A 25,928-nucleotide genomic window follows, 5' to 3' on the forward strand; every position below is an offset into this window, starting at 1 on the left:
ATGACCACCGCATATCCCGGAGCAATATGGCCTTAGTTGCTAATGCTCCTAAAAACTAAATAAACAAACAAAATTTAGAAAAAACAGTAAGCAAACTTGCAGCAGTAAGTGGATTAACTATCAACACCATCTCAAAGAGTGAATTTATTAGGGCAAGTTTCTTAAGAAAAGGACTGCAGTTGCCAAAAATCCATCATCAGGTGTGGTGTTAATACATACCTATTACAATAAAATAGAATAACTGTACATCGAGAAGTTTAGTGCTTTCAAAATGTGAAAATAAGAAAATGAGCATTTGCATAGATGATTCTGTGTTGCATAGATAACCAGTTGTAGGAATTGAAGATACATGAACGTTCATGTATACTGCAATGTGACTTTGTTGAATCTTTGTTGGTTTAATAGTTTGTGGGAACTGTCCTGCAGAAAAAGTGTTATCTTTACTTCAGGAAAGATTAGAAACCTTTGAATTAAAACTTGAAGTAGATGTGGTTGCAACAACTAGTGATGGTGAAATCAGAAAGTTATCACCGACTATTCAGCAGTTGTGCTATAATCACGCACTTCACCTTGCTGTAATGAAAGAGCTTTTTATGTCAAAAATTTGAAAGATGAAGCATCAAAAACAAGTAGCAGCGGAATCGAATACAATGCAGATTCTGAATACAAGAAAGATGAAAGCAATGACTCTGATTCAGATAATGTAGCCAGAGCCGATCAGTGTGATCTGCAAGACAATATCTCTCCTGAAATTTTTAGTATACGAAAAATTGTAAAACCGTTTAAATATTCTCCAGCGAGAAATTCTCTTTTGCAATAGGAAATAATCAAGAGTAAAATATTGGAACTACAAGTAATTTTGGACTGTAAAACATGCTGGAACATATTAGAAAGAATGATCAAAAGATTTTTAAAGATCCTAAATCGAATAAAAAATTATTTTATGATAGCTGAAGCTTGGTCACTTATGGAATGAGGAATATTATGAAATTATGAGAGATGTGTTAAATTGCTTAAAACCTGTTTGACTAGAAGTTGAAGCATTAAGTAATCATGATGCAAATCTTCTGACAGGCAAAGGAATTTTTGTTTCTTTTTAGTAATTTGAAAAAAAACAGAATTCTGATTTTGAGCAGTGTGCTTTTTAAAGAAATTAGAAATTAATTGCTTAAACGTAGGAATAAAGATCTAATATCCCTCATTAAATATTTAAGAAATGTTTTGTTTATGAGGTGGAAAAGGATGACTTTTTCGCTTACGCAAGCAAGAATGAAATAGCTCGATTAGCAAAATTATTAATGGAAAGACTTTTTAAAGGAAAATGTGCTTTAACGGTAGAAATGCAAAGAGAAGGTGTGAATGTTGGTGTGGAATACTCTGATATAAAATCAATAACTGATCTAAAATCTGAATTAGCAAAAGCAATATCAATTATTATATTTTTTTTACAGAAAACCTCTGAAACTTTTAGTATAACCCTATCACAGAAAAATGATTCACTATTTATTATTATGGTCACTCATTATTATTTAAAAACATGTTAAAAAAAATACAGAATAACATATGGTTTCGGGAATTTGGAAATAGTAGTTTCACTTCTGTTCCAGGGAAAATATTGCAGTCATTGGTTAAAGAAGCATTTAGACAAGACTGCAATCATCTAGACAAGACTGCAATCAGACACAGCATAAGTTTGTTAAGAGGAGTCTTGTCTGACCAATCTGATTGGATACTATGATGTGGTCATAAAAGTACTAGATGCAAAAAATAATTTTAATATAATATACTTGGATTTCAGGAAAGCTTTTGATAACGGTACAAATTAGAGCAGTATGACATTAAGGGCAAGTTGCTACAATAGATAAAACGATGGTTGAGTGGAAGAAGACAGAGAGTGATGATCAATGGACACTGCTTTTAGTGGACCAGTGTTATTAGTGGAGTCCCCCAGGGTTCAGTATTGGGCCCATTGTTGTTTTGTATATTTATCAATTAAATTGAAGGTATATCAGGCTTAATGTGGAAGTTTGCAGGTGACACAAAGGTTGGCAGGGTTGTTAATGACAGTAATGAGAGTATGCTACTACAGCAACAGGATCTAGAAAAGTTGGACAGATGTGCTGAGAAGTGGCAACTGAAGTTTAACATTGACAAATGTAAAGTACTATATATGGGTGGCAATATCCTGAGAGAAATGTGCAATGTTGGTACAGTGTACCAGAGAAATGTACCAATTGGAGAATGAAAAAGACCAGGGGGTAATTGTGCAGTCAGATGTGAAGTTTTCTGAAAGTGCAGACAGGCTGCCAGAACAGGTCATGGGATCTTTTCAATGATATGCAGAAATTTTGCTAGCAGGGATAAGGGGTTGATTATCCCATTGTATAAGGCAGTGGTCAGGCTAAACCTTGAGCACTGCATACAGGTCTAAAGGCCTCATTTTAGGGATGGTGTAGAGTTGCTAGAACAAGTACGGAGGAGGGCAACAAGATTGATGAGGGGAACAAAGGGGTGCTCTTACCAAGAAAGGCTTAAATTCTGCAAAATGCAGTGTCTGGAGACTAGGCACCTGTGAGGTGACCTGATTGAGGTGTATAAGGTCTTGAATGGCTTGAGAATCTCAGTGCTGATGAGATTCTTCCTGTTGCTCAGATTATGAACCTGAGGGGGCATAAATTCAAATTGGGGAAAGACAGTTGTAGAATAGATGTGCAGAAATTTGCCTTTAGCCAGTGGGTAGCTGATTGCTAGTTGATGTTGTGGTGTTTTCTGGCGCAAGAGCTACTTAGGCCATATTGCGCTACTGATTGCTGGAATAAATTTCCATCTGTCATTGTGAAAGTTGATAGCTTAAATGAATTCAAGGCAAACTGTACAAACTTTTGGAGCAAATGGTTGGGTGAAGTGGAAAGGGTTTTTTTTTTTATTTAATTATTATTTTTTTTTAGCTGATGATGTATAAGCTTGATTTCTTGCATCGTAAGCCTCTGCTAATGCTATTAAAGCACTCTGAGGGGGAATTGGTAAAATGAATGGAGGTGGAATTCTCACAGTCATAAATTCAAATTACAGAGCTTGAGGTTTAGATTAAATTGTAGGAAGTTTTGTTTTAACTAGTGAGTCATTGATTGCTGGAACAAGTTCCCCTCGCAGGTAGTTGAGGCTGACAGTTTTAATAAATTTATAAGTCAGCTGGATACTTCCCATTATATGCTTCTTTCTTGTTTGAGGAAAGAAGCATATAATTTGTTTTCTTATCTACTTGGTTGCGTTTTTTTTTTTTTTTTTGCCGGTGCAGCAAAAGCTTGTGGCTTACTTTCACTATATTGAATACTATTACTATAAAAATTGAGTGCAGATATATATCTTGAAGGAGGCCAGCGCATCATTGATATTGGCAAAGAAGTCAATCTGCAATTCATTTGCAAGTTGGAAGAGCCAGCTCAGGGGAGAGTATTTTGTAATACCCATATTTAATTTAGCATAAAGGAGTTGAGATGCTTGGTGGGGCATGAATGTTTATACTTAGCATTAGCATTAGTAGAGGCATATGATGCAAGAAAGCAAGCTTATGCAGCGTCAGCCAAAAAAAAACAAAAAAACTTCCACTTCACCCCTCCGTTCGTTCGAAATACCTGTCCAGCTGAGCCTTAAATTTATTTAGGCCACCAACTACCACAACAAGGGATGGAAGTCTGTTCCACCAACCAACTACCCGCTGGCTAAAGGCAAATTTCCGCACATCTATCCTACATCTGTCTTTCCTCAATTTGAATTTATGCCCTCTCAGGTGATTATTCTGAGCAAGAGGCAGAATCCCATCAGCATTGAGCATGCTCAAACCATTCAAGGCTTTATGCACCTCTATCAGATCACCTTGCCGGTGCCTAGTCTCCAGACACTGTGATTTGCAAAACTTAAGCCTTTCTTCGTAAGAGCAACCCTTTGTTCCATTCACTAATCTTGTTGCCCTTCTCTGTACTCGTTCCAGCATCTCTACATCCTTCTTGAAATGAGGCCCCCAGACCTGTATACAGTACTCAAGGTGTGGCCTGACCATTGCCTTATACAAGGGAATAATCACCTGCTTATCCCTGCTAGAAAAATTCCTGTATATCATTGATAAGACACCATGAGCTACTCTTGCAGCCCGTCTGCATTGCTCAGAGAACTTCATATCTGCCTGCACAAATACCCCAGTTCCTTTTCATTCTCTCCCACTGTCAGTGTAGTACCACAGAGTTGATACGTTGCTCTGGGGTTGGTGTTTCCCATATATAGTACTTTACATTTGTCAATGTTAAACTTCATTTGCCACCTCTCAGCCCATCTGCTCAACTTTTCCAGATCCTGTTGCAGCAGCATAGCGTCAGTAGTGTCCTTAACAACCCTGCCAACCTTTGTAATATCTGCAAACTTGGACATTAAGCTTGATATACCATCATCAATATTATTTATAAATACAGAAAACAATAATGGACCCGACACTGAACCCTGAGGGACTCCACTAATAACATTAGTCCATGATGAGCAGTGTCCATTGATTACCACTCTCTGTCTTCTCCCCCTCAACCACCCCTTTATCCATAGCAGCAATTTGCCTCCAATGCCACACTGCTCCAATTTGTGCAGCAGTCTTCCATGTGCAACAGTATCAAAAGCTCCTCTAAGATCCAAGTATATAATATCAAAGTCATTCCCTGCATCCAGTTCTTTTGTGACTGCATCATAGTATCCAATCAAATTGGTCAGGCAAGACTTTCCCTTAACAAAACCATGCTGTGTCCGAGCTATAACTGAAGTCTTGTCTAGATGATCCTGCAGTGCTTCTTTAACCAGTGCCTCCATTAATTTTCCTGGAACAGAAGTTAAACTCACAGGTCTATAATTACTTGTGTCGGCCTTTGATCCTCCTTTGTGAATTGGGGTCACATTTGCACATCTCCAGTCTATGGGTACCTCCCCTGAGTCCAAGGAAGCTCTCATAATTATAGCTAAGGGTTTGCTTACTGCCTTTGCTGCCTCCTTTAATATAACTGGATAGATCCCATCCACCCCAGGTGCCTTTCTTGTGTTCATCTTCAACAATTTCTCCTCCACTTTACTTTCAGTTATTACAAGATTATTCTACTTTGCAGAACATCAGCTGCACCATATTTGCTCCTAACTTATGCGAATATAAAAATCCTGGATGGTAAATAATTTAATTTCAGGATCAGGTAACTTTGTATTTCTCTGTATTCATTAAAGATTACCTATTGAACTGGCAATGATACTTCACAATATTTCGTTCATAGTGAACTACAAAGTAGTATAATGAATGGCATCAATTTAATTATATCTCATATTTGACTACCAACGAGTTACCACGATATTGCACTACCTCGAATAAGTAAAGCTTCACTAATAGAGAAGACTAATGTTACTTATTCTCAGCAGATAATACCACCACCCATATGGCACTATTTCATGGCTTGTTGGCCTATCATTATTGGGTGGGTAGGTTCCCTGGTATTGCAATCATGCCAACCCAGTTATGCATTATAACTCCACAATATGAGAAATGCCTGAAAGTGTACATTAGTGATAAACTAAGAAAATAATAAACTTTACGCAAACAAAGTTTGCATAAAGTGGCATTCTTACTGTAACATCTCACATTGTGAAATCCTTCATGAATTGCTTAACCAGCACTTTGAATAAATAATGCTTCAAAAGTAATGATGGCTATGTTACTTATTTTCAGTTGAGTGCTGCCACCCAAATGGTATCAATTAGAGATAGTTGTCCCTTCCTTGGCGGGTGGTTAGGTAAAAGTAAAAAAGTAAAGTGCAGCCATTATCAACCCACTGCAGGATGGAAGTCTCCTCAACAATTCATGCTGAGGGAAATGGACCATAATCTGCCACGCTGGTCCAGTGCGGGTTGGCAGATCAACTGTATTCAACAATCAGGGGCTTGAACCCCGGTCTACTCAAAGAGCGTGTACTACTGCACTCCCGCTCCTGCCCACTCGGCTACGGAGGCCGGCGTCTTACTTACCCAAAGTGTAAGTAAGAGATGACAACCCAGTTGTGAAATATTTTTTCGTTATCAGAGATGCCAAAAAGTATGCAGTATCTTAAACTTAATTGAGAAGAGAAAAACTAGGAAATTTGAGATTATAGTAAGAGATATGAGATATAACTTGGTTTGCTTTTAATGAAGCTTACTTGCATAGATATATATGATGCTTTTTCACCAATTAATATGCACATAATGGTGCCTCAGTAGCCAGGTGGGAAGGAGCAGCAGTGCGTAGCATATGCTTCTTGATTAGACCGGGGTTCAAGCCCATCACCACCAAATACGGAGGATGCGGAAAGGTCAGGGAATGACCACCGCATATTCTGGAGCAATATGGCCTTAGTTGCTAATGCTCCTAAAAACCAAAAAAAAAAATGCACATAATGTAAAGTTCTTGCAGTCTGAGGCCTTGCTAGCTTAAGCTAATCATAATTTTATAATTAAAAATTAATTTAAATATAGGTAATATCATGAAGTAGATTCCTTGCAAGGCCTCTCAAATGATATATGGTATGTTTTTGTAGATACATTAAATTTAATGATCCATGAACATTTGTCAGGCAAAATTTTGCAACAGTTAATACTTTTAAATTTGCACTACATTTGAAGGGAATTTTTCCTCACAGTTTTTTGCATTTTCTAGGTATTAGGACCTGTGTTAATGACAGTAGCCAACAATTTTGTTACAGAAAGAAACTCTGGTGAAGCTATGGCAGTTGGGTAGGTAACATTTAAAAAAATGTTTCATTAAAAATTGTACAGGTTTTTAATTTATCTGTATATATATAGAAAATTATTAATAACATAGCCAATATGATTTTTACCCCCACTAATATATTTGCTGTTTGCAGTCAATTTTTATGCATAGGTTTTGAAATTAATTCTTAAAATTTCATGTTGTCACAATTTCTACATATAAAAGTTTTTATGTTTACTAATGATACATATATCTTACTACAATGTAGGGAAGTTGATATGACACTGACCTGTTGTATCTATTGAATATTGTTTGATTTTTCTTCTGTGTTTGCTTAGCATTGTATTATTAAAATGTTTAAGCAGGAGCACAGGAAGAGTGTGAATTGGTCACCCTGATGATTTCTGCTGTGCTTGCGTGTGTGTGTGTGGTTTTTACAACAATAACTCAGAGGAAGAAAATCTACAGTATTACTAAACGTGTATATTCTTTGCCTATAAGCTTGGTGAATAGGGCAAAACTTGGGCTTTATATTTGTGCACCTTTACCTGCACCATAAATTTGAGGTTGTGGCTAACTGGGAAAATTAAGAGTATCCCTTTTGCTCTTCCTATGGTGTGGTGAGAACTTTGCAACTATGGAACATTCCTGATATTTCTGCATGGCAGAAATATCAGGAATGTCCAGGAAAAGCAAGGACACTATCAAATATCCTAACATATTATCTGCAATAAGTCCTGTTCCACATAACCAAGACCTGCTGATACCAGATTCCCCAAAATCACGGGATAAGGGAGGTTGTAATGATTATTTATTTATTGTATTAGACACCTGCCAAAGTTTGGCAAATCTGTATGCTGTCTAATATACAGATAATTTGCACAACTGTAATATACTCCCTTTCCTGTATTAAAAGTACACAGTGTCATCAGTTAAAATGGTCACAGCAAACTATACCAAACTACAAATCATAAAAAAAAACCACAGTAACAAAAGAATCTTCCAACATGAGTATAGCAAAGATCCTTGTGTTGCAGAATTTGCTGGACCGTCCACTTCAATAGAATTGATCTACCAACCAGAATATTATAATGTGCCATGCTTAATTAAGCAAGAAAAATTGAATGATTTAGCTTGCGATTTAAAGTTATCTAAAGAACAGAACTCTTTTTAGTTCTGTGTTACAACAATGGAAGTTACTTGAAGCTGGAACTAAAATTACAGTATATCAAAAATGTCAGTGTTTTCAAAAATATTTTGTTATGGAATATGTTTCTGCAAAGATATTAGTGGTTTTTTTGTATGAAATGAGCATTGAATATAATCCTTATCAGTGGTGTATATTTATTGTTTCCTTAAAAATTAAGTTTAAGAGCAGTTTTGCTCTACAGTGGAAATTCAGTCTCAGTTCTTGTATTCCATGCTGTTGGCTTGAAAGAAACATGAAAGTACATCAAGTGTGAAAAACATTATGTTGTGCAACAGTGGAAAAAGAGGGAGGAATTTGTGCCATGGAGAAGTAATATAAAATATGTTCCACTGGTTGAACCAAAAAATGTTATTCTACCTTTGCATATAAAGCTTGGATTAATGAAGATCCTGAATACAATAAGGTACCACTATGACTGCTTGGAATGTCCATAGTGATCTTAAGGTAATTGGATTACTTACAGGCACAAAATTACTTACTGCCCCACAAACATAGAAATCAACAAAATACTGTTGCTTTCTACATTTGTGAGACAGTCATACAACAGAAAAACATTATTATTGTACAGCATGGGAAAAGAGGGAGCAGTTTTTACCAGGGAGAAGTAATATGAAATATGTTCCGCTGGTTGAACCAAAAAAAGGCTCTTCTTCCACCTTTGCATATAAAGCTTGGATTAATGAAGATCCTGAATACAATAAGGTACCACTATGACTGCTTGGAATGTCCATAGTGATCTTAAGGTAATTGGATTACTTACAGGCACAAAATTACTTACTGCCCCACAAACATAGAAATCAACAAAATACTGTTGCTTTCTACATTTGTGAGACAGTCATACAACAGAAAAACATTATTATTGTACAGCATGGGAAAAGAGGGAGCAGTTTTTACCAGGGAGAAGTAATATGAAATATGTTCCGCTGGTTGAACCAAAAAAAGGCTCTTCTTCCACCTTTGCATATAAAGCTTGGATTAATGAAGATCCTGAATACAATAAGGTACCACTATGACTGCTTGGAATGTCCATAGTGATCTTAAGGTAATTGGATTACTTACAGGCACAAAATTACTTACTGCCCCACAAACATAGAAATCAACAAAATACTGTTGCTTTCTACATTTGTGAGACAGTCATACAACAGAAAAACATTATTATTGTACAGCATGGGAAAAGAGGGAGCAGTTTTTACCAGGGAGAAGTAATATGAAATATGTTCCGCTGGTTGAACCAAAAAAAGGCTCTTCTTCCACCTTTGCATATACAGCTTGGATTCAAAATCAGAGCATGCTTGGGTAAGGTGAGAGCCATTGTGCTCTTAACACTGTAGTATCCTCATTTGCAGCATCTTGCACCTTTCATTCTGTATTTATGCACAAGTGGAGTGGAAAAAATTGTCACATCACATTTTCCCTGTTGATGATTTTTGAAAATAATTTTGTTTCTTGTGTAATTTTCTTCAGAAGAATACACCTGCCATATTTAATTGTATTTTTCTCATTAGATTGCACTTCAGACAACTCTAAATAGAGATACTCTAATTGTCTACCCATTATAAAGTAAATTGATATCTCACTAGTTGTGTGTGTGTTTTCCCTTCTGTACTGCAGAATACTATTGTTTAGATTATTTATGCATGCTTGGATTTTTTTTTTTTACCTTAGGTTCTTATTAAATACAACAGAGATAATACATTATCAATTAGTAATTTATTTTTATTTGCCTTTCTTTTAGATTAAATGCAATTAGAGAAATGTGTTCCCGATGTCCTTTAGTAATGAATGAAACTCTTTTGGACGATTTAGTTCAGTATAAGACATATAAAGATAAAAGTAAGTATTTAAAAAGATTTTATGATAATTAGATTAGAACCTTAGTTTTAAAGCCATTATTAGTCCATTTATCATAACAGATTTAGGAAATCTTAAACTGATGCTAAACCAAGCATCAGTTTAATATTTGTGTACACTGAATACTGACTCCAGAAATGTTTAATGCAGACTACATAGAGTTAATACTTGATATGATGATGTAATGTTTTACAAACTGAGAAATACAAAAAATGACACAGTACTATATTTTACTTATTCTGAAAGTGTGTGGTTAAATGGGACTCTATGATCATTATGAGTAATTTCATATTTCTTTTCAAACTTGAAAGGAATGCTTTAATAACTGTAATTTATGTAACACATAACATAATGAAGTAAGTTCTTGTATTAAATTTATTTTTAATCTTCACAGGTGTTATCATGGCTGCTCGATCGTTGATGCAGTTGTACCGATCAGTAAATCCTGCTTTACTTCACAAAAAGTTCCGGGTAATTATTACTTATAAGAATATTGGATTTAAAATAATGTCAATTAAACAAATCAAGCGATTTTTATTGTTATCTAATTATGCTTACTGTTTAACTTTTTTCACAGGAAGCAACCATTATTATTGATTATCATCTGAATATATTCCACACCCATATGCCAATATAGAAGTGATATATGGATGATATCTTTACAAAAATATGACAAGAGTGCTGTTAACACATCAACAGCCTCTGCATAGAAATACACTTTACAAAAGTAAAGCAAAACCAGGCCCTATTGTTCCTTGACATTAGCATTAGTAAAGGCATATGATATTAGAAAGCAAGCTTATACAGCATCAGCCAAAAAAAAAATCCCATTTCACACAACCATTCGCTGTTAGTTTGCCCAGTTCTTCCTTGAATGTATTTAAGCTATCATCCAGAACGACAGATGGAAGTTTGTTCCAGCAATCAACTACCTGCTGACTAAAGGCAAATTTCCAAACATCTGTTCTACAACTGTCTTTCTTCAATTTGAATTTATGCCCCCTCAGGTGTGTAATCTGAGCAAGAGGAAGAATCCCATCAGCATTGAGCCTGCTCAAACTCCATTCAGGGCTTTGTACACCACAATCAAATCACCTTGCAGGTGATTTGATTGTGGTGTACAAAGCCCTAGTCTCCAGATGCTGCAACTTGCAAAACTTAAGCCTTTCTTGGTAAGAGCACCCCTTCGTTGCCCTTCTCTGTACTCATTCAAGCAACTCTAAATGCTTCCTAAAATGAGGCCTCCAGACCTGTACACAGTACTCAAGGTGTGGCATTGCCTTATACAAAGGGATAATCACCTTTGCCCTTTCTCTACTAGCAAAATTCCTGTATATTATTGACAAGACCCCATGATCTGCTCTGGCAGACTGTCTGCACAATTACCCAAGGTCTTGCATTCTCTACCACCCTGAGTGTAGCACCACACATTTCGTATGATTCTCTGGGGTTACTTCTACCCATACTGTGCATTCTCATTGGCAACTCTGTATATATATATTTTTTTTTTTTATGTGAACCCCAAACATGAGAGGTATTAGAACCTATAGTACTTAGCACCGTGCTTGGGTTGGAGGTTGAGAAGACGAAAGAAGATATTTGTTGACATTGGTCTTGAACTTCTGTAGATTGTAATTTTCAGGAAATACGTATGAAGGAAGGTTGTTCCAGAAAACGGCAGTTGAATGAATAAATGAGGAAGATGAAAAGTTGGTTCTGTGTGTTTGAAGTTGGACAGTAAATGGATGTTGGCTGGTGGCGGCACATGTTCGGACTGTTTTGAAAGAGAGAGCAGGAATTATAGAAGCCAATTCAGAAGAACAGTGCCCATGGAAGTATCTGTAGAAGAGGCATGCAGCAGAAACAGTGCGTCTATGAGACAGCGAGTGGAGAGACTCTGTTAGAGATGAATCATTAATTAACCTAACTGCCCTCTTCTGAATGGAATCAAGAAGCCTGAGAGAGGTTTTGGGGGCATCACCCCAGATGTGGGAACAATATTCCATGGCAGGGCGGATTTGCGATTTATACAGAGTGAGCAGCTGTTTGGAAGAAAAGTAACGCCGAGAGCGAAAGAGAAAACCAAGTTTTTTAGATGCAGAGGAAGCAATATTTGTAATGTGCTTGTGCCAAGAAAGATTAGAAGTCAGGGTAATCCCCAAAAGAGATATATCCTTTTGCCTAGAAATCGGAGTGTCACTAAAGATAAGCATAGGAGCAGAAGAATCCTTTTTGCGAGATATAAGACAAGACTGAGTTTTAGAAGGGTTGAAATCAACTAAGTTGTCTTTGCCCCACTGGAGAATTATCTGAAGATCGGCATTTAAGGAATTGGTAGCAGATTTTCGAGAAGTTGAGCTGATTGAGCAGGACAAGGTTTCTCTAAATGGAAAGTTGAATGCAATGTGCTATCATCGGCAAAACTATGGATAGGATTTCCAGTCAATGGGAGTAGGTCATTGATATACAAGAGGAAAAGAGTGGAGGAAAGAACTGAACCTTGGGGGACACCGGCATTAGTGGAGAAGTTAGAAGACAGAGAGCCATCTACCATCACCCTCAGTGAGCGATCAGAGAGAAAACTGGATAACCAATTACTAAAAACAGTTGGCAAACCATAAGATGGAAGCTTGTTTAGAAGACCTTTATGCCAAACACGATCAAAAGCCTTTGAGATGTCAAGAGCAACTACTTGTGTTTCCCCGAACCTTTCCATTGAATTAGTCCATAAATCGGTAACATAAGCCAGAATATCACCAGTGGAGCGACACTGACGGAATCCATATTGGCGATCGTTGATCAGACGGAAGGTTTCTAGGTAGTTTAAGAGTTGGCGGTTAATTGATTTCTCCATTACTTTAGAAAGAGTAGAAGTAATTGCAATGGGACGATAATTGGATGGGAGGGATTTGTCACCCTTTTTAGGAACTGGCTGGATATGAGCAAATTTCCAAGCAGAAGGAAAAACACCTTTGGAATAAGAAAGTGAAAAAAGGCGGCAAAGAATAGGAGTAAGTTCAGGAGCACAGGTTTTGAGAACAAGCGGAGAAATACCATCAGGACCTGGAGCTTTCTTAGCATCAAGATTCATCAAAATCCTTCTGATATCCTTTTGACGGAAGACCACAGGAGGCATTGAATGGAGTGTGTTGGTAATGGTGGGAGGTGTTTTACCAAGATCATTAATACATGAGCTGGAAGAAAAATGGGATGCTAGCAGGTCAGCTTTATCCTTGGCTGAAGTGACAACAGAACCATCTGGTTTGGACAGAAGTGGGAGCAGAGATGGGCAAAAGTTTCGGCCAATGGCTTTGGCAAGAGACCAGAATGCTCGGCTACCATTAGGACAAGAAGCAAGTTTTCTACTCTTAGCCTGTTCAAACTCTAGTTTGGACTGATTAATAACTGCTTTACAATTGTTGCAAGCTTTGGTGTAGGCAGAAAATGAAACTGAAGAATTAGAAACAAGCCAATTACGATATGCAACATTCTTCTCTTGAACAGCCTTAGCACATTTATTGGAAAACCAAGGTTTAGATAAAGGACGAGATTTTAAAGTGGAGTGTGGGATAAAGGATTCCATTCCTGCAAGAATAATTTCACTGACACGATCTGAGCAAACGTTGACATCAGAAGTTTTGAAACAGTAATCTGACCAAGGAAAAGAAGAAAAGAAGTCTCGCAGGTCATCCCATTTTGCATTCTTGTAATGCCAAACAACACGAGGTTGGGAATAGCCATGAAATAAAGGCTCTATTGGAGAAGAGACAATCACCAAGTTGTGATCTGAAGTGCCTAAAGGACCTCTCACTTCGACCGTGTACTTAGAAGGGTTGTTTGTGAGAAAAAGATCAAGCGTATTGGCTGTATGATTAGGATTGTCCGGTATTCTTGTAGGTAAATGAACAATCTGTGCTAGGTCATTAGTAATTGCAAAAGCCTCAGCATCTCGACCTGCTGGGTCGGTGTGACTAGAAAACGGAAGCCAGCTGGAGTTGTGAACATTAAAATCACCAAGGAAAATTACCTCACTGTTAGGAAAGTTGGACTGGAGAAAGTCAAGTTGCAACGAGAGGAAGTCAAAGAGCTCCAAGTGATTGGTGGAATTGGGAGAACGGTAGAGACAACAGATGAATTTGACACAATGAGGTAGAGAGATTTTAAGCCAGAGAAGATCAAAGAGAGGAGATTCCAAATTGCCAAGTCTCTGACAGGGAATATCAGAATGGACATGTGCACAAGTACCACCTTTGAGGCGAAAGGAATCATACAGTGAATAATTTGGGCATCTGAGATGAGCAGTAGTTAAATCAACCGATAACTGAGATTCTGTCAGAAAAAAGTACATGGGGTTTGGCAGACTGCAAGTGGAAATGGACATCGTTGAGATTAGAATTGAGACCACGTATATTTGAGAAATGAATTAGGAAGTCCTTGGGAGGTTTAGATCTTTTCGCAGATAAGCTTGCTCTATTAGTTTGACAATTCATGGTGTATTCAATAGTAAGAAGAGGTGGGTGGGACATGCTGTATAAAGTAATGAAATTTTTGGATATGGCATACATGTGGTAAGAATATACCCAGATCCTTGACATAACGTGGCCTCGACAATGCTCCCCGCATACACTCTACTCGGACTCCCTCCAGTCACTATCTGGCAGAGTAGAGGTAGCAAGATTATACACTAGCTGATCTGGAAGCCTCCTAGAGAGTTACCAATAGGTTCGGTCCGGTGTACTAACTAGCGGCCAGCCTGCGAACACCGTTTTAGAGCTGTACCCTCGAAATGTAAGGAATATTGGATCTCGCCACGACGTTCATCATAACCTCAAAAGTCATCAATCATACTGCATGATGGAAGAGATAGGGAAGGGTTGACCGGAACTTAGCTCTAGAGACTAAACATGGGTTCCGCCACTTCAAGCCTCCAATAAGCAAAGTGGTGGTATTTCACCGTTTGATGAGAGTCATCTACCACCTAGTATTGCCTGGTAACATAGAGGGGCGGCGTTCCTCCATGTGGTGTGGGCACCACACCTTGACCCCTGCTTACGTTGGTTCACACCTGGGTGGTCACCCACCATGAACTTGTGCATGGAGGTTATACCCAGGATTACTAACAGTCCCACCATCGTGAAGGTGCAAGCAGAGGATTTGGCTGTCACAGACCGTCCGGACTTTGCCAAAATTGGGCCCACTTGACTTGAGTGTCACCCGAATATCAGTTCCATCAGCGTTTTAGATTCCCAGGTAGCAAGTACAGCTTGTCTGGCCTATCTGAGAGAATGTCTGTGACAACCTCAAGGACCAATATGGAATGTTACTAAACACTAGCAATATCTCAACTGCAGACTAGTTCCCATCTACTAGTAATCAAAAATGCTACAGCCAAGACACTGGTCAGCAGAAGCATGACCTATTCAGCATGAGATGGACAGGATAAGTGAGAACCTAAAGAGATGCCAGTCCCTCTATACTTATCAGATATTTTATAAAATGAGCAGTTTTATAAAATATCTGATAAACTGAGCATGCAGGACAGCTAGCAACGAGAACCCCTTGTAAAAACCATGATCTCATTAGCATTAGCTGAGGCATATGATGGAAGAAAGCAAGCTTATACAGCATCAGCCAAAAAAAAAAAAAAAAACCTTCCCATTTTACCCATCTGGTCACTCCAATTGTTTGTCTAGTTCAGCCTTAAATTTATTTAGTTATCAACTTCCACAACTACAGATGGAAATCTGTTCTAATAATCAACTACCCGCTGGCTAAAGACAAACTTCTGCACATATATTCTACAATTGTCTTTCTTCAATTTGAATCTATGCTCCCTCAGGTTCTTAATCTGAGTAAGCAGAAGTATCCTGTCAGCCTTGAATGGTTTGAGCCTGCTCAAACCATTCAAGGCCTTCTATACCCCAATCAGATAGATAACTTTGCAGGTGCCTAATCTCCAGATGCTGCAACTTGCAAAACTTAAGCCTTTCTTCATAAGTGCATCCCTTTGTTCCTCTCACCAATATGGTTGCCCTTCTTTGTACTCGTTCTAGCAACTCTACATCCTTCCTAAAATGAGGCCTCCAGTCCTGTATGCAGTACTCAAGGTGAGGGCTGACCATTCCCTTATATAAGGGGATAATCACCTCCTTGTCTCTGCTAGCAAAATTTCTATATATCATTGACAAAACTCCATGACCTGCTCTGGCAGCCCATCTGCACTTAGTTATCCTTAATTTTAGATTGTGCTGTTTTGCAATCCTTAATACATAATGTAGGGTTTCTTGGAACCAGGTATTAACTTCCTTACATTATTTGCAGTGTAAAATCCTCACCTGACCTGGAAAGAAGGAAGGAAATGTGTATGATATATAGTGTCAAAATTTTCAGATCACATCAAAGCCATCCATACCACTAACTGTACATTAGCAGAACACTGTTGGAAATCAGCCCATAGGGTGCTAGGTGTTTGTAAACACAGCAGACAAGTGATTAGATTGAGGCACAGTGCGAATTTTGATGACATGTTTCAGGATTATTTCTGAAACAGATTTTTTATCAGTATATCTCACAAATGAAGTAGGCGCCTCCGTAGCCAGGTGGGAAGGAGCAACAGTGCGTAGCGCACGCTTCTTGATTAGACCGGGGTTCGAGCCCATCACCACCAAATACGGCGGATGTGGAAAGGTCATTCCCTGACCTTTCCGCATCCTCCTTTTCGCATATTCCCGGAGCAATATGGCCTTAGTTGCTAATGCTCCTAAAAAACCAAACAACGAATGAAGCAATAATAATCATTGAAATGGCCATTTCGTTGGTAGCAATACATTACTAATAAATAGCAGCACGTATTTATCCCTACCCTCTTCATGAAAAGGTGTGTAAACAAAAGCACATGAACACTCAGGAAAAATTACAAGTACTGAGGATTCAAATTAAGCAAGTCTTATGGCATAACCCACCTGTTTTGAAGTTTAATATTGACAGATGCAATGGTAGTAATAACCTCAGATTAACATCACACAGATATTAATCTGAGTGGTACTACACTCAGGGTAGTGGATAATGAAAAAGACCTGGAAGTAATTGTTCAGTCAGATATGAAGGTCTTTTAGCAGTGCAGACAAGCTGCCAGAGTAGTTCATGGAGTTTAATCATTGATATACAAGAATTTTGCTAGCAGTGATAAGGAAATGGCTGTCCCATCCTATAAGGCAGTGGTTAGATTGCCCATTAAGAACTGCATACAGGACTGGATGCCTCATTTTAGAAAGGGAAAGGATGTAGATCTGCCAGAATGGGTGCAGAGAATTGGTAAAGGGAACAAAAGAATGCTCTTACCAAGAAAGGCTTCATTTCTGCAAATTTCAGTCTGGAGACTAGGCATCTGTGAGGTGATCTGATTGAGATGCTTAAGGTTTTGAATGAATTGAGCAAATGCAATGCCGAATGCATTCTTTCACTTGCTCAGATGATCATGCACTGATGTTTGTTTACAGCTACTGTGAAATCAGCAAAAGGGCTTCCATATGAGGAAAGACTTCGAATATGTGGGTTGCAGAGCTTGGAAACTAGGCACCTTAGAGGAGACTTGAGGTGTTTAAGTCTCTGAGAGGCATAAGAAAAATGAATAAAGATGAAATTTTCACGATTATAAATGATTCTGGAACAAGGGGCTGTAATTTCAAATTACAGGGGTAGATGTTCAGACTGGATTGCAGGAAATTTTATTCTTGCCAGCGAGTTATAAATTACTCGCTGTCAGCTTCTACCACCTACGTGGGTGGTAGAAGCTGACAGTTTGGGGAAATTCAAAGGTCAGCTGGATAATTACCTATGGGAGGAAGGAAATGCATAGGTTGTCTATTTCCTTTTCTCTTATTTTTTTTTATAATAAAATAATAGTAAAATTATTATTTAATTTTTATTCTTATTATTTTATTTATTTTTTGTTATTTTATTTCATTATTATTATTATTTTTTTTTTTTTGCTGGTGCAGTATAAGCCATAGGCATCCTTACACCATGTGACCATTGCTAATACTAATACTAAAATACTAAATGCTGTGATGAAAACACCAGAACAACTTATGGAATAGCGTTACAACTAAAACACAAGGGAACAATAAATTAAAATTGAGGAAGAATGGTTGCAGAATAGATGTGCAGAAGTTTGCTTTCAGTATGTGAGTGGCTGATTGTTGGAACAAACTTCCATCTGTTATTGTGGAAGTGGATATTTTGAATAAATTCAAGGAAGAACTAGATAAACTACTAGAGGGGATGGACAGGTGATTTCGAAAGGATGGTGGGGTTTTTTTTTTTTCTGCCCTGATACAAGCTTGCTTTCTTGTATATTTGCCACTATTATTACTAATACTAATTCTTGCCACACTGAGATACCACTAATTCTTCATTCAAATTGAACCAGTATTTAATTTATTACCCTTGGTCTCATTAATCCTACAGTCTAGTTTTGCTCCAATAAGTGAATACGTGATGATCATACACCGTTTGTTTGTAGCTACTGTCTCCTTTCTGTGAAATTACTATGATGAGATGGAGATGTGCTGTGATGAAAACACCAGAACAACTTATGGTATAGTGTTACAATAAAAAATCAAATTGCCTTTGGCGTTGCTTTGTCCTTGATTTGCATTATTGCCATTATAAACATTATTCAATGTTTTTTATTCAATTGGTATATGGCTGAAGCTGCATATGCCTTTATATATTAGAATTTAAATTTCAATGCCTTTTGCCATTTCATACCTCTATCTGATAGTCCATTTACTTATCATATACAAAACCTAGTGGTGCTTTGCCATCTGCCCTCGATGATAGTACAGTGGTTTCTTACTTGTCATTGTTTGAGAAGGCCTGAGTTCAGAATCCAACTGAGGGGAATTTTTAAAGCTTCTTCATTTGGAACCATAGTTAGCTGATCTCAGGCTGGTTGAATAGGTTGCTCTCCCCCACCTCCTGTTAGTTATCCCAGGTTTTTCAGCCTGCATAGCATGAAAATAAGCCATGATTTTCTCTCTCTCTCAGACATCCATATACAATGTATTTACTAAATTAAATATATTTCATAAATTTACTATAATTATAACAAAAAATATCTGGCCTGTTTACACCGCTTGTTGCTAAAATCAAAAAAAGAAAATTGAAAAGGAAAGAAGATGCATGCAAAAACAAGTACCATATAGAAATTACACATCAGCCGTGTAGACTATCAACCATTTATGTACACAGCAGTGCATATCTCTTGAATTCCAGGATGATTGAAAAATTGTCTCACCACCACTGTCTCAAAGAATCTCTCAGACAGTGGTGTGAGACACCACCACTGTCTGAAAGATTCTTTGTCAATGTTATTCCTAAGTTCATGCTGTACCTTTCCTTCCTCTATAACTGCATCTAGTTTGCAGATAGAAAGCAAAGGATGATTGAGAACATTCTTGCATTGCAGCTTAGAGCAATCTATAATCAGTGGGTTTTTAAAATTTACAGCACAATGAAATGAGATCAGATTTCAGTGATAATGAATCACTTAAGCAAAAGTAAACATGAAATTTTGTGAAAAATCTGTTTGTGATGGTGAAAATTGATGATACCATTTCCAGAATCAGCATGCAAGAATTGCTATACAACAGGCAAATATTTAAGATAATAGAACCATCGAGGTCTGTATTTGATATCAATAGGTCATATAACATGAGTTTGCAGAAATCATACTATATGACCATGATATACTATGATATGATAATCCAGTAAGTTGAATGTTGGATCTCTTACTGTGTATTCAGTTACAGTAAAATAGACAGTTTAAACAACTGAAGGTTATTTCATTTTGTCTTCTACTTTATAATTTTGTTTTTTATTATCTAAAATAATAGCTAGATAATACAGGATTTCCACAAACCTCCTAAAACTGAACTGTTATTATGTGAATAGGGTACATGATGCAAACCTAAAACCAGTCCCAGGTGATAGAGAATGTCTTCAAGTTTTATTCACCGGCTGAAAAATATGGTTGCTGTAGTAGATGGCAGCATAATCGCAAAACAGGCAGCTTGTCTGCACTGCTCTGAAAATTTCATATCTAACTACACAGTTACCCCAGCTCTTTTTCATTTTCTGCCACCCTAAGTGTAGTACCACACAGTTGGTACATTTCTCTGGGGTTACATCCACCCATATGCAGTAAGTTAATCACCTCTGCATGCGATTCACTAAACTTAGCCAATATAATAGCTATCCCCAACAGGGAAAATTCAAGAAACCAGCAATTCAAATCCAACCTCTCCAGGCTCAAACAAATGGACAGAATGTTCCCCAATTCATCTCTTCACCTCATAAATCATCACAACATTGATTGCAACAGGTTAATCAACTCTGAAGCCTACAGGAGTCGGATCTCCGATAAAATGAAGAAAAATAATCCAACCCCGTAATTGCAACTGAAAGCCAAATGTCCTGTTCTGCAATTTTTAAAATTCATAACTGTTCTGCAATTTTTAAATTCATAATTAAAATTCCTAGGCATTGTTAATATCTATATAAAATCTGCTATGTACATATACTTGATTATTTTATGTCATTCCCGTTGTATTTTTACCTGCCCCTAGCCATGTGCTGTGATGGGCTTGCTGTATTTGCAATAAATGAATATTTATTTATTTATTACTTTGCATTTGTCAATGTTAAACTTCAGTTACCACTTCTCATCTGCCTAACTTTTCTAGATCCTGAAGTCCCTTCAAAGGTACTGTCTGTTCGCCAGTAGAAGATACTTCGGTGCCTTGGCAAGAATTTTGCAACACAAGAAGATAACTGCCATTTCTGTTACGTTGTCACACAAGTGTTCTTTTTTGAAAAAACTACTGTCACGGGCATTGTGTATCATAGGCTTGATGTGTTATGGAATTTTCTTATGCCTCAACTGCAGAATGAAGACTTGATTTTCCAACAAGATGCAGCTCCACCATATTGCCACAAAGAATTTTGTGCATATCTGAACAGAGCATTTTCTTGGAAATGGATTGAAAGAGAAAATCTGATTTTGTGACATCCGCAATCCCCTTATCTGACTCCTTTTGAATTTACATACTAGGGATCCGTGAAACACCAGGTGTGTGATCCACTTATGCCAGAAACCATTATGGAACTTAATGTTCCATAATTCCATAATGTGTTAGGAGAAGAATTGGACTATAGGTGGGACATCTGCAGAGTAGCTAAAGGTGCCACATTGAACACCTTTAATTAAAACTTGAAGATATCCTCTATCACATGAATGTGCTTTCAACTAGTAGTAGTAGTAGAGGAGGCATGTAATGCAAGAAAGCAAGCTTATGTAGCATCAGCCAAAAACACCATTTCACACACCCATTCCCTCTAAACATTTGTACAGTTCCTCCTTGAATTTATTTAAGCTATCAACTTCCACAACAACAGATGGAAGTTTGTTCCAACAATCAACAACTGTCTTTCCTCAATTTGAATTTATTCCCCCTTGGGTGCAGAATCTGAGCAAGAGGAAGAATCCATCAGCATTGAGCTTGCCCAAACCATTCAAGGCCTTTTACACCTCAATCAAATCACCTTGCTGGTGCCTTGTCTCCAGATTCTGCAATTTGCAGAACTTAAGCCTTTCTTGGTAAGAGGACCCCTTTGTCCCCCTCACCAATCTTGTTGCCCTTCTCTGTACTCATTCTAGTAACTCTACGTCCTTCCTAAAATGAGGCCTCCAGACCTGTACGCAGTACGCAAGGCATGGCCTGACCATTGCTTTATACAAATGGATAATCACCTCCTTTTCCCTACTAGCAAAATTCCTGTATATCATTGACAATACCCCATGACTTGCTCTGGCAGCCTGTCTGCACTGCTCTGAAAATTTCATATCTGACTCACAATTCCAGGTCTTTTTCATTTTCTACCACCCTAAGTGTAGACCACACAGTTGGTATGTTTCTCTGTGGTTACTTCTACCCATATGTAGAAGTTACTTCTACCCATATTCTACCCATATGTTTAAAATTTGTCAATTTAAGGTACTGTCTGTTCAACAGTAGAAGATACTTCTGTGCCTTGGCAATCGAGCCAAGCCATCTTACAGAACAGTGACTAAATGGTGACTGAGTAGTATATGTCACGTGTACTGGTATGAACTGCTGGACACCTGCATAAGTGACAAAAATGTCTGTATGGCAGGGTCAAAACGTTCTTCAGAGTGAAGCAAAAAATATAGTGCTTAAGTGTTTTGAAGATGAAGCAAGGTGTTCTAGTTTAATTGTACCTAAATATTACTCTACAAGAAGAGCTGCTCTAGCTACAGGTTTATCAGAAATAACAACTAAACGGATTAAAACAGAACGTTCATTGTTGTCGCACTCAGAAGATAAATTAAAATCTCCACGTAAGAATAAAAAATTGGTGAGTAGGAAAACAGTTGATTGAGTAGACGATTTTGATAGGTGCATTATTCATCACATTATTCAAGAATTTTATAGTGTTTATAGAAAGGTACCCACTTTAAATAAATTATTGCCAGTTATAAGCCAGAAATTTCATTTACTTTTTGGGAAAATGCCTCTACATGCAGTTTTGAAACAATTGGGGTTTAAATGAAAGAAAACAGAAGCCAAATGGAAAGAGACAGTATTGTTCTATGGAGAACAAAATATTTACAAGCAATTACGCATTGCCACAAACTGGGAAGAATTTAGTTTTTTTTAGATTAAACCTGTGTGGACACTAATTTAACTTTTCGTAAGTGTTGGAGGATCAATGGATTATCTGGAGTCATGAACTGTTGTCAGCTGGTAAAAGAATTATTATAATAAGAGCGAGAAATATAAACGGCTTTATTCCAAACTCTATGCTTATACATAAAGCTAAAGATACAACTGGGGACTACCATGGCCAAATGAATCAACATAATTTTGAAACTTGGCTGAACAGCAACTACTGCCAAATATTCAGGCGGGTTCTGTTATAGTTTTCGATAATCACCATATCATAGCATTCAACATGACACACCTCCGAACATTTCATCGTGGAAGCAAGATATTATAGAGTGGTTGGTGAGATGTAGTTTCTTTTCAGCCTAGTATATGTAAATGTGAATTGTTAGAAATTATAAGCCATTTAAACATTCCAAAAATGTACACAGTGGACAGAATAGTCCAGGAGCACATACACATTGCTTTAAGATTACTGCCATGCCATACCATTGTGATTTAAACCCTATTGAATTAATATGGTCTTGACTGAATATTTGAGCCCATATTAATTCGAATTAATTTAATTCAAATAAAAATATTCAAGGAGGTCTGGATATGACACATCTGGCACATGAAACAAGGAATAGCTAACATAACTCAAGAAAGATGGAAAAGTTGCTGTGACCATGTTTTCAAGATAGAGCAGAAATATTGGGAAACGTTGCATTATTGAAGAATTTACCGAGTGTTTAGTATAAATGAAAGTGATAGCAATTCTGAAAGAGCAACGGAAACAGATCAAGAGAATGACTAACATAAGGTTTTAATTGTGTTATTAATATTTATTAAATATTAATTATTTCTGAATATTATGATTGTATTTCAGTATTACAAAGGTGCCTCCGTAGCCGAGTGGTCAGGCACGGGAGTGCAGTAGCATATGCTCTTTGAGTAGACCGGGGTTCAAGTCCCTGACTGCTGAATACGGTTGATCTGCCAACCCGCACTGGACCAGCGTGGCAGATTATGGTCCATTTCCCTCAGCATGAATTGTTGAGGAGGCTTCAATCCTGCAGTGGGTTGATAATGGCTGCACTTTATCTTTTTTTTTCTTATTACAATATAGCTGTAAAAATAAATAACTACTAACTATTGTTATTCATTTGACCAGCTGCATGCTCCCTTTACTTCCTGGCCCCCTATTTCAGAGAAATGCTTATGTAGCCACACCCTCACATATCTTACAGTGGCAAACAGACTAGTAGACTGTTGAAATAATGGCACATTTGAAACAACAGTACATTGGGATGTATACATACCTCACAGATGTCTTGCAGTACGGAAAAAAGAAAACAGCAAGTCATATGATTACAGTATTTGTTTATGTTCACCATTTTTTTTCTGTACTGATATCATGGATTATACCACCATTTTGTATATATTTTAAATTAAAAACCCCTTGCTATGGCTCCTAAAGTTAATTAACCTCATACAGAGAAGAAAAAAAGAACAACATTAAAGCTTAGTGACAATCTTGATATAATCAAAACATCAGGGTCACCCAAAAAGTTAATTCATATACCTGTGTGTGTTGTCTGTAAATTGTGTGTTCTCTACAAGATTTGCTTGTTTTGCTTGACAAAAAACCCCATTTTCTGATGGGAGGGAACCTTGTTAGTGAGATCCTATGAGTTAGTGGATCTCACTAACTCACTGATTAGTGAGATCCACTAACTCAGCCACGGAGTGAAAAAAGCATATAAAAGTTCCTTGCATCATTGATGTGATTCGAATCCAGGCCTTTTCCACCCGGTGTGGGGAGGATGGTGATGATACCACTGTGCTACCATCACAGACTAAACTTGATATAATAAAGAAAATGAAATGGAGTGTAAGCAGAAGTGTATTAATGGCAGAATATAACATTAGATCGCCAACATGTTTATGTTTTTTTATGTGCAGTTAATAAAATTGCATTCTTAACCTCTGTTTATTTGACCACATTATTTCTGCATTAAATACATTAAAAATAAAACTTTCTAAATAACCGAAAAATCGAAATAATGGCACCTTGAATCCCCAAAGGTGCCGTTATTTCCAAAGTCTACTATATATGTATCAATGTGCCCTGTTCATACAATAATATTTTAGTTTTTTAAAGGAGGTTTGTGGACACCCCGAATAAAATAAATGCAGGTAGTTCTTGACTTTAAGAGTTAATTCGTTCTTAGCGTGTGCTCGTAAAGTGGGAATTTATTTCCCATAGACATAATGTTAAAAGTAGGGGTTATGTTATCAACAATGAAATTAGTTAGCTAATTGTTTGTTTAAACAATGATTGATTTATCCAAAGAAATGAAAACATAGCCTGTAAAATCAAGCAAATTATAATAATGGAGAAATTATTTATGACATAAATGTTAAAGAATGTTTATTCTTCATCATCGACTAAATGCACACTCATTGATCACTCATTATTGGCTCGGCACTCATTAGTTTGTTGCACAAGGAGTCGACTTCTTCAGAAATGCTTCAAGAGGCGTTTATTTCCAAGATAATCTTCTTTTTTTTTCTTTATAAATTTCAATAGCATGCATAAGCATTTTTTAACGGAATGCACAAATTGCAACTAACACGATTTGCGCAGAGTAACAAGTTTACAAAGCTTTAAAAAAAAAAAGGAATGAAGAGAAGATTCTGAAAATTTATTTATGTTTTTTATACGATTGAAGATTTCAGTAAAAGGCAAACACATTTCACCATAATAACGTAAAAAACCACACACTTCCAGCTATCTTCACAAATGCAATAACATTGAGTTTACTACCCGTTTATAATTGCTTGCAGTAACAGAAAAGCCAAATAAACCGTAAGTGCAAATTGTTTTTATTGTTTTATGATGGTGACTTACAGAAATGTGCTTTAGAAAAATATCACAAAGCCGTTCAAAATTGGTTCTTATAACGGAATATATAATAATACTGAAGGTACAGTGCGTTTAATATTGTAAAGTGGGGTACACTGTATTGTATAGCTACACACGTGGTTTGAAATGCGGTATTTATGAACGTTTAACATTCATTTTTGCAATTAATGTTCATATTTTCGATTTTCTTGATACTTGGAAAAAAAAAAAACTTGTAAAGTGAGAACTGCCTGTAATATAAACGTAAACTAAAAATTTTAGAGACTGCAGTAATCTGGAATGTGGGATAATATGGTACTACACATGCCTGTGTTGGTAAAAAATATATTTAGTGTTGAATGTATTGAAGCCACATATTATTTTGAGTTACTCTCCCTCTAATGCAGTTGTGCTCAGTATTTTATGTCAAAGGGCCATTTTCTGAGACTGCAGACTAGTAAGGTTTGG

General features: G+C 37.1%; 1 protein-coding gene across 2 annotated transcripts in view; it reads left to right on the plus strand.

Moving 5' to 3' along the window:
* Positions 1-25,928, plus strand: part of Mys45A (SDA1 domain containing protein Mys45A) — a 199,013-nt gene that overhangs the window by 146,015 nt on the left and 27,070 nt on the right. For both annotated transcript variants that reach the window (XM_090385160.1, XM_090385161.1), the window contains exons 14-16: positions 6,710-6,786; positions 9,709-9,806; positions 10,219-10,295. In XM_090385160.1, the coding sequence (XP_090241286.1) occupies positions 6,710-6,786; positions 9,709-9,806; positions 10,219-10,295 (252 nt within the window). The remainder of the gene's footprint in view (positions 1-6,709; positions 6,787-9,708; positions 9,807-10,218; positions 10,296-25,928) is intronic.

This window comes from Mastigoproctus giganteus, chromosome 11 (genome assembly GCF_048544385.1).
Source record: "Mastigoproctus giganteus isolate SK-2022 chromosome 11, ASM4854438v1, whole genome shotgun sequence".
Taxonomy (NCBI): domain Eukaryota; kingdom Metazoa; phylum Arthropoda; class Arachnida; order Uropygi; family Thelyphonidae; genus Mastigoproctus; species Mastigoproctus giganteus.